At 30.6% G+C, this 10,218-nt stretch overlaps 1 protein-coding gene across 1 annotated transcript; it reads right to left on the reverse strand.

The window, feature by feature from the left end:
• Positions 1-2,377: 2,377 nt before the first annotated feature.
• On the reverse strand, positions 2,378-7,448 carry LOC119834564 (probable salivary secreted peptide). Its single transcript, XM_038358961.1, has 2 exons — positions 7,165-7,448; positions 2,378-2,617 (listed from the first exon to the last, which is right to left on the reverse strand). Exons 1-2 carry the CDS (start codon positions 7,354-7,356, stop codon positions 2,477-2,479), a joined length of 333 nt encoding a protein of 110 aa, XP_038214889.1. The 5' UTR covers positions 7,357-7,448; the 3' UTR covers positions 2,378-2,476.
• Positions 7,449-10,218: the final 2,770 nt, after the last annotated feature.

Genomic DNA, 10,218 nt, shown 5'->3' on the forward strand with positions numbered 1-10,218 from the left:
ACTTTTGTGCGTTTTTACAAGATTTATTATCATTAGAAATAAAAACTAAATTATTTCTCTTTTTTTTTCCTTAAATTTAAGAAATCAGTTGTAAGTTGAATTGGTATAGTAAATATATTAAATAATTTTTTTTATTATTTATTTGTTTTATTAAAAAAATAAATATAAACTTAATATAATGTACAAATAAAAAAATACTATTTTGTTGGGTGGTTTCATACATTCTCTCATCAACATGTCCACTACAGTAAATTTTCCTGTTCTTGTCCTTAACAGGAAGTCTGCGCAATTGTCTTCCAAGTTGAAGTTTTTTGTGTGACGAGGTTGTTCTGTGGGTGTGCATTTGCATTTAAATTAAGATTGTCATTGAGTAACAATAGAATGTCTTATTTGTTTGACAGTCACTGCTTTGAACTTTGAGATAGGATATATCCAGAATTCGCAATTCTTGTTGACTAAATTTTTGCATCGGACGTACATAAAGGAAGTCCTTGTCTCTTCTCATAACATTGCAAAATGTCATGATTAAGGTCCATGAAGGAGAAAGGAAACACTTAACTTAACTTAAAATCATGTTTTTAACGTGAATTAAATCATTATCACTGTAGCTAAATTTTAGTTATTTCTACGATGATCAGATTTATATTAGCCCTAAAACTTAACATACTTCACGAAAAAATATTCGTTTATCCAAGAAATGATTTACTGGAATGAAATTATATATTCATTCTAATCTCTGTTACATGCATAAGAAAAGGTAATAAGACTTTTTGTTGGTAACATATCTTATTATATTTACATAATGCATTTTATACATACATTTACAATTATGAAAAAATTCCCCGATTTCATCAATGTGAGTTATTAATTTATTTCTACACGAGTGATCTTATTTACCCTGAATGTGTACATTTACGATAGAGGCCAGATGAATAAAATTAATTCATGGAAAGCTTCAGAAACTGAGTACACTGAGCGGTTATAAATAATTTAATTATAAATATGACGGTAACAAAAATGTATTTTGATCTGTCGTGTATTGAAAGACCTACTTAAAAGTAAATTGAAAGCATTATTTGCCAATAAGGTAAATTTTCATAAAATTGCTATAAACATTATTTGTTATTCCGTGAATCACATCGTGTAAAATGCAATGAATAAGTTCATTAATAATATTCGTTATAAAAATTTCGCAATTTGAATAGTAGTATTGATACAAAATTGTACATAATGTACATAACTAATAAAAGTAACAATAAGTCAAAAGTATCATTTTATAATAAATTTTAAATCCTTCCGATCGATCCGCTACCTAGCGTTAAGAGCGCAATTTATCCATGTAGTACTTTTTTATATTCTTTCTGTATTTTTACACTCTTCTGTGTTTGCAATAAAGCATCAATAAGTTATTAAAAAAGCATTCGTGGCTCAGTGGTAAGAACCTCGGACTTCAAAATCGATAAGCCGGGGTTCGACATTGGGCGAGCGCGCAGGAAATGAATTGATTAATTTATCTGCACATGTGGTTAACATCATCACTGCTTAAAAACGGCGAAGGAAAACATCGTGAGGAAACCGGCATGTCCAAGAATCAAAAGTTCGACGACATGTGACATCTGCCAACCCGCACTTGGCCAGCGTGGTGGATTATGGCCTGAACCCTCATAGGAGGCCTGTCTTCTAGTGGGAACACATTTTGGCTGATGATGATGATGAAATTATTACAATATCATTCAACGTTTAAGAGTTTTATGTACATTTTTCGCCAAGCAGCGCCTTCGGTGTCTCACCTTCTAAGTGCGGTTATAGGATCTTTTTACTTTTGATGTTAGACATAGTTTGTGGAAACGTTTACCTACTAGCACGTAAACTTGATCTGTGAATTCAGCCTAGGTGTTCACTTTGAAATGCTAATGTCTGTGAGAACTTCCAACTGTTGTTTGCAGTATGAATAAACCGCAAATGGTAAAATTTGTGTTTATCTACATCTAATAACTTTACAGAACACATGATATAGTTATTACTTGTTTGTTAGTAGGGCTAGTAGAATCATTGTCTTTGGTTTAAACACGATGTAATTTTGTTAGTAACATTGGAATTAGAAGTTGGAAATGTGACGTTTAAATGTAACTTTCCTCTTATATGCCTTACACCATAATCCGTACTCGTATATGATAATTTTTATGTTGATAATAAACCTCGTTATGTGCTGAATAGTGGGTATATAATAGAAAAAGAATAAAAAGCCTTTACCAACGATAAAATTTCTATTTGTTTTACGAAGGTAATAAAAATAGTAATTTATAAGATTTACATACTTTTTAAATGTATCGTTCAATTTAACTTAAAAAATAATCGGTACTGTAATTTCTCTTAGTTGCTGAATTGAAAAACAGTAAATTATCATGTGCCGATTCAGTAGGTAACTACCTAAGAGAAATTACATATACTCGATATAATTGGTTTATTTCATAATTTAGACATATATTTCGATTTGATAGTTAAGACCAGATCCACGTTCACTCTTTAACCTGATGTTGGCGTAAGATTGTCCAACGCCTCCCGCAGTTATAGTAGCCACTGCCTCTGTGTGATCCAAGTCCCGAGCGATAATACCCTGAAAATGAGGAAATTATATCCATTACTAATAAATATTAAAAGAAGTAATTGCTATAATACGGACATATTATGTTAAGAGTAACATTTCGTTAATATAATGGTACGTATGCTTTGATAAAAGGGTATTTAACACATTGCGAAATTAGATACACTTTTCTATACATACTTAATACAGAGAAAAGTTGAAGGACGCTATTGATATTTTTTTTAATACATAACGACTGTATAAGTAATAATAATGACACACACACATATATAGTCTTGTGTTTATGGCTTTGGTCGAATTTCGGCCACTGCGTGACCTCTACTATATGTATATAATAAATTGCCAAAATTGGTCGTTTCAATTCAGCTACGTATTGTGCGTATATTAGATAATTATAGGAATAGGATCATTCATGGGGTCAATGCTATATAATGTGCTCTTGTACGGTACAAGAGCAGATCATATATTTAAGGAATATTTATGAGATCCATCTGCTGTTGTTCTTTTTATTAAGATGTTTTTGTGTAATTCTATCAGAAGTATTTTAATTTCATATACAGATCAACAAATTTGAAAAAGAGAGTAGTTTTTTATTAGCGTTAAATAAAATTTCATTTCTTTTGTTATGTCTTATTTCGTTTTCTGATTTAAAATTCATCCATACTACAACTTAATAATAAATAAACCAGCAACGGATTTACGAAATAAATTGCATTCGATTCAATGCTAGAAATTGCTTCTGGTTTATTTCCTAATTTCTATTTCTCTCTAACACTAAATACGAATTTTACGATAAAACAAAGGTTCTAATTCACATTTATTGGGTTGCCTCCTGTTCGAATGGTGAGGTTGTCGGAGTTTTATTGTAAGAGGCTAGACTGGATTCTTTTAATTCTGATGATATATTTATATTAATTAGAACTTATGTAATATAAATGTTTGTAGATAATTTATATAAATCGCAAGTTACGTTTTTTGTAAATAGGTATGGAATGATTTAATTTATGAAACTATGTACCTATGAAATAGCTAGTATACTAAAATATAAAAAATTATAACAACATATATAAAAGTTCACTACTATGTTACGATTTATACAAATAATTGATACTCTTAATGTAAATGTTTCGAAATAAAGCTAATACAGACAACGATAGAATATTTCAGATAGCCCGTGTAACCTTTGGTATACCAAGAATTAAGTTGTAAAACATTATTAAAATGAAATAAAACTCGGAAACCATATTTAAGATATTGAATCATGTTATCAAACAGTGATTATTTCGCTATCAAAGAAGAGTGCCGCAAATTATTTTTAAATGATTTTAGATTGAGCTAGGAAGAATTTTTAATATTAAATTAAAAGTAAAAAGCAAATTACAAAACTTTGTTGGTTGTCACAAAGTTTTATAATTTACAATGTTATTTTGCGTTGAATATTATAATACGGTTACATTGGAATCGTTTTAATTCATTGTCTTTGTACCTTTTGGCCTTTTGCCTTCGCAATTAAAATAGTTTATGTACTTGAGGTCGGGTGTTCACCACGATCGATATTTGACGAAACTTTCGGTTTAGATCTCAGCCAGACGATTGTACTTGAAAATTGTCAACGAAAAGGCAACCAATTCCCAAAAACATTTCGCCACCAAAATAGAACTTTGAAAAGCAATTTTTAGATGAAGACCAAATATTTATGAATAAGAAAATTTCAACGCAAACAACTGGGGAGGCATGATTCAGTCAGGCGTAAAGAGGTTTCCCTCTCAAGTAGTTAATTTTAGTATAATGTAGGGGCTCTTTTCTTTATCGCTAAGAATCTGAAATGTTGGCTCTATATGACACAATAACCAGATAAGAAAATTTGTAAGTTCTCATCAAATTTGTAAACAAATCCAAACACAAGAATTTTCACTTCAAATATTTTTTCAATCTGAATTAAACATAAATATTTATCATAACCCTCATAAGCGGCGTGTATACAATAGAAACATATGGGTTGATAATAATGATGGTGAGGAATTATCAAAAATTAAGCATTTTCTTCGATAATATACCAGGGTAGCTGCTAGGAAAGGAACTATATTATGTATATTTCAATTATTTTGAAATGACATATTCCTGGTGTTAATATTTTATTTTTAATTAGAATAATAACCTCACCTAAGTATTACCCAGCGTTCTCTGCATTAATATAATGATGATTATTCAAGCATAAATAATTTTATGAGTGCAGAGAAGCATGAGAGTATCTACTCGTATATAATTATTGTTAAACTTTATTATGCCTTATGAATGAGAAATGTGCTCGGAGAAATTCGAGATAAACGAAACGTTAAAAATAATTCATATTCACAATAATATGTCTATAAAAGAAGATCTTCGTTATGAAACCAGTCGCGCAATAAATTCGTATTCTTTCATATAGTCTTCGAGTTTAGAGCTAGTAGCTACTGACAATAATTAAATAAAGAACTAAAAAAATAAAGCAACTGGACTGTTAATATATATTATTAATTACAAAATTAGTATTTGTGCACACATTTCATGTGGAAACATTATTACATCGAGTTTCAGAAAAACGACAATTTTAATTATACCTACCGTCTGTTTCAATTGGCTATTATAATATTATGTGGGACCTGGGAAACTGGAAGTGGGCTATTTCATAACAAACTAGTGGTCCGCCCCGGCATCACCCGTAGTACACATATAGCCTATGGGCCTTCCTCAATAAATGGGCTATCTAATACTGAATGAATTTTTCAAATCGGAGCAGTAGTTCCTGAGATTAGTGCGTTCAAACAAACAAACAAATAAACAAACAAGCAAACAAACTCTTCAACTTTATAATATAAGTTTAGATTTAAGGTTATCCGTTTCTTCTATCTTCACTCACTGTGTGCAGATTTTTCATGGTTGCTTTATTTTGCTGCATAATCTTTATACGATCAATTATGCCTATCTATGAATATATTTATGTAAGTGAATTCAACCAAAAATAGATCTTATCTGTTAATAAACAAAGTGTTTCTTTACTTCTATATGGGACCGCGTCAGTATTATGTAAACAATAGCAATTTTGTTAATCCAAACCTCATTGTAACAATATTTAAAAAAGATCTGCATTTTTTATGTCGAACTATGGAATATTAACTTTTGTTTAGTTGTTCTATTTATGCAACAACTCTTTAGGTTCGAATTCATACAATTAGCATAAATATTTCGGCTTACTAAAAACTAAACATTCGGGTTGCTTATTGATGAAATAACGAAGAGCTTTTAAATAAAAATAAATATATTTCGCAATATCTTTCTAAAAACTGTTAGATTATTAAAATCTATCTCGGGAGATTGCTAAATGTCCAAATAGTGTGAGTCTCATTTTAATTGCAATGAAATGTATTTATTTTTCGTAAGATATAACGCGAATATTGTACAATAGTACAGTTACGTATTATTCCGAGAATTTACTTCTCCTAAACATCCGTCAGATGCAGGTTACGCATCAACCGACACCATAGGGCTCCTATTTCTGTGTAGTTTACGTTACGTTACGTTTCAAATAAACCCAATCTAACTAATTCACGATTAAATGGCCACATATCGCAATCGACAGATTATAAAATATATCGGAAATATTGAAAGCATTATTTATTAACATGGATCACAATTTTTTCCACAGATAACGAAAGAATGATAATTATTATTTATCTTTGAACGAAAATATTTTAACATGACCCATTGTACTCGTATTTACACCTACGTCCTGATTTCATGAATTCATTCTCATTCGATTTATTAAGTTTGTTTGAGAGATAATATCCTCATAATAATTAACCTTCTCTATAAATGCATTAAAAGTACAAAGTGCAATTTTGGTAAATGAATTTTCGGAAAGATTATGAAGACAGTTTTCTTTTTTTTCGAAAATAAGGGAAGGTCTTAAAGTAAAATTTTCGTGTATAACATTATTTCATCCTGTTTAATATTATAATAGAACAGACACCCGTCACAAAATAACCGAGATATTCATAGTTATGTACAATGTAGATGACGTAAATTGTAAGCAATTCCTTATTCTTTATATTGTCATGCAATTCATATTTTAAATAAATCATGTTATTAAAAATGTGTAACTGCGGATCTGCCTGTTTAAAGAATAACAAATAAGTTCTTATAGGCGTATCGAGCCCAGGAATGTGGAATAAATAAATAGAACAAAATTTTTATGTTAAGCAGATTTGTACATACACGACTTTTCCTAAGTTTTTGTTTAATTATGTTACATAGAGACAAAATAAGAAATAATTATAAGACGACATCTCGTTCTTTAGATACCGATATACTTTAAAATATGTTATTTAAATATGTTTATTTTTACTATCAAATTATTAAAGACATACAATAAATAACAAGATAACTTATTGACATTTGTCCACATACCATGATATACATGTACAAAGAATAAATAATATTATTAACTGTCGAGGTTGGTACTCGTTTTTATTATTCACACGTTCTAGTTATCAATGCCAAATCGTTTATATATTAGGTACCTTAATGATCTGTTGTCCTGGATCCGAGAAGAATACCTCCTTAACCCTCTTCTTCAATGGTATAGCATTGTACTCAGCCTTTTCTTGCCACACTAATCTATGATTGAAGCTGGTTCCCACTATCAGATCTTTACAATAACTGGCGCATATACACGACACCAGAACTATGAACAGAATCGATGCGAATTTCATTTTGATTACTTAATAGATGTATAATTTATGTAACTGTGTGAGCTCGTTCGCGTACGCCAGCTAACTGACTTGGATTATTTCTTAAATATTGACTAAGAGCCTGTTTACCGCATCGTATGAGTAAGCGGAAAAAACTTATCAAATGATTTAACAGGGTCGATATGTATTGCGTGGCAAGTATATAGCTAGTTGTTTTAGCCTCATTTGCTAAAAAAGGGATTGGGGTTAATGTTAAGTTGGGTATATAACTGATGTTTGCTTCTTTTTCTTATTTGTAGTTATTGAACTCTTTGAATCCCTTTGAAAAATGGCAGCATCCATTTGCTTAAGAGTTACTATAATCTCAAACCATCCCAAATTACGAGCGTAATTTATAGCCTATAGGACCAAAAGGATCATTTGTCCCCTGGATGACACGGACAGAGAATCATGGGTGTGAAATAAGAGTTGCCAATGCAATAAAACTGCTTCATCAGATAGTGAGAGCGTGAGTGATGAAATAATTATTTATCACTGACAAACAAGACAAGTATCGGAATATTATTATAAAACACATATTATATAAATTAAATCGTAAAAGTGAAATGATTGAGACTTAAGAAATATTGTATAAGTACCCAATAGAAGTGGCACTGTGGTGGATTTATCTCACTTTACAATGATTATCAAAATGATTAGGACACTAGTTGTATTAACTATATATTTAGTGTGGTAGCAGAAGTAATTTAGTTCTTCTTAATTTAGCAGTAAAGTAATGAATGGTTGTGCAATATCTTCAATACATAATGTTGTAACGGTAATTGTACTGCACTGTACTATTGAGATCATATTGCCAATAGCCATTTTTATCACAATATCTATAAGCACAAAAATAAAACTGTCTTAATCTCGTATATATTGAAGCGAATATGATATAAAATGAAGAAAATTCTCAACGTCCCGAACGTCGAAAGGTACTTCCCCTTTACTGTCATGTGTGCGAACAGTGTAGTTTATTAATAGAATGGAATAGGGAAAAAACCTCACGACAAAAATACGTATTCGGGGTAGCTATCATGTAAAAGCATCACGGTTTCTCATATTTCAATATTGTTAAACAAAATTTTGCAATTGATTTTCTTTGAAAAAATATGGTATGGGATTAACAGTCATATGATGAAAACAATAGCAATAGCAAACCTGAATTAATTGAATTACAATTAATCATATAATCATACGTTCTTCAGTTACGTGTATATAAAAGGTAGTTTTATATTCTTCAAAATAAACTGTCATAAAATGATCTAAGACGCTATTGTTCTCAATACGGAACTCTGTAATTATCTGCCAGTAATATTGTTTAAAATAATATAACGTTTGAAATCGTTCCTCAGTTGTCATAAATGAACAACTATGCGTAATTGGATCTTTTAAAAGATAACAAGCTGTTTCCCAATAACAACAACTAAGGTAACAACCATTATAAAGTAGGTATCTGTATAATAAACTTATACAGATACCTACTTTCAATATAGATCCATATTTTTAATCACAATATTATTAACGATTCAACGATAAATCCAACTAATTAACAAATCAAATGATACATAATCGTTAGAGTGTGTGCGACGTCGCGAAAGAACATAATGTGAAAATAACTGAATTATCTATAGAGAAATTCTTTGTAACGCGCCTCTGCTCACCAGGATCCCTGAGCATAATTTATTTCCTGCAAAAGAGCAAAGTATGCCGTCGCAGCCAAGAGCGTTTGTACACATTAACGCGGTATAGCTCATGAAAAATCGTTTAGGAGGAAGCAAGCGAACTCAGTTTGTGGGGCGCAATATAATGTAGAAGCCATTTATCCCTTTTTTGTGTTAAAATGCCAAAGCCAGGCATATATTTGCCTATTACATTTAAGAAAATAAATTAGATTCGTGTGTTTTGTATATAGCATCTACGACGTTTTTTAACCTATGTCCCAAGAACCAAATAGGTTCTCAATAAGACTATATTTTTTCTGGTTTCGTTACTTGAAAACTCCCTTTTTGTCTACAAAATTCCTTAAAATCGCTGTAAATTGTAGATTCGTTACATTCAGACCGTAAATTGTTTTACACAAACCCTAAGGGGTGACGCAACCATGAGTATGAAGATACAAAACGACAGATTTCATGAGAAAAAAATAAATCTCACTGTTATTCCAACTAAAATTTAAATTGCTTATTCAGCTTTATTTCGTTTTGAAGGTATCAAAACATGTCCCATTCAGTTTCCAAATAATGTAAAATAAAAAGTATGTAACAATTATGTTCATCAATTAGCCTGTGTTAAAATATGATATTCATAAAGTTACATTCAAGTGATTGGTGTAATTTAATATGACGTTATAAACTTAAGGTTTAATCACCGTCTGGCATAACAAAGACCTTTGAAACTTTAAATTTCGCACTTGAATTTTAATTTTTTTTTTCAATTTATTTGAAACGGTTCCCAAGGCATTTAATTTAATTTATTTACTTAACTGTGGTTTAAATTTACAAATATCGTCCCCATAGAAATGTCAAAAATTTCTTTCGATATGTTACCATATGAACAAGAGATAGATAGGCAGATGTATTTTAATTCTTTATTCAGGATGTCACAGATGTTGTGTACTATAGAATGCATTCATGGGACGTATAGTTTTTAAGATGATAACCTAAAAATACGATTTTTTTTCTTTGTTATGTGTAGCCCAACTACCAACGCGTCGGACTTTTCCAACCACACGCGCGCTTTCGTTTTAAATTATGTTTTCATAGTCACAACGACCGCATCAGCGAAGCAATTCGTGCGGGCCGCGCGAGGTTAGGGACGTAAACACAAGGTTAAAAATATTAA

The sequence above is a fragment of the Zerene cesonia genome, chromosome 19 (assembly GCF_012273895.1).
Source record: "Zerene cesonia ecotype Mississippi chromosome 19, Zerene_cesonia_1.1, whole genome shotgun sequence".
Classification (NCBI taxonomy): domain Eukaryota; kingdom Metazoa; phylum Arthropoda; class Insecta; order Lepidoptera; family Pieridae; genus Zerene; species Zerene cesonia.

Excerpts from the sequence above, each read along its gene's own strand:
- LOC119834564 (XM_038358961.1), bottom strand. The coding sequence starts at position 7,356 with ATGAAATTCGCATCGATTCTGTTCATAGTTCTGGTGTCGTGTATATGC. Across the intron at positions 2,618-7,164 it reads CAGGACAACAGATCATTAAG|GGTATTATCGCTCGGGACTT; the intron begins GTACCTAATATA and ends CCTCATTTTCAG.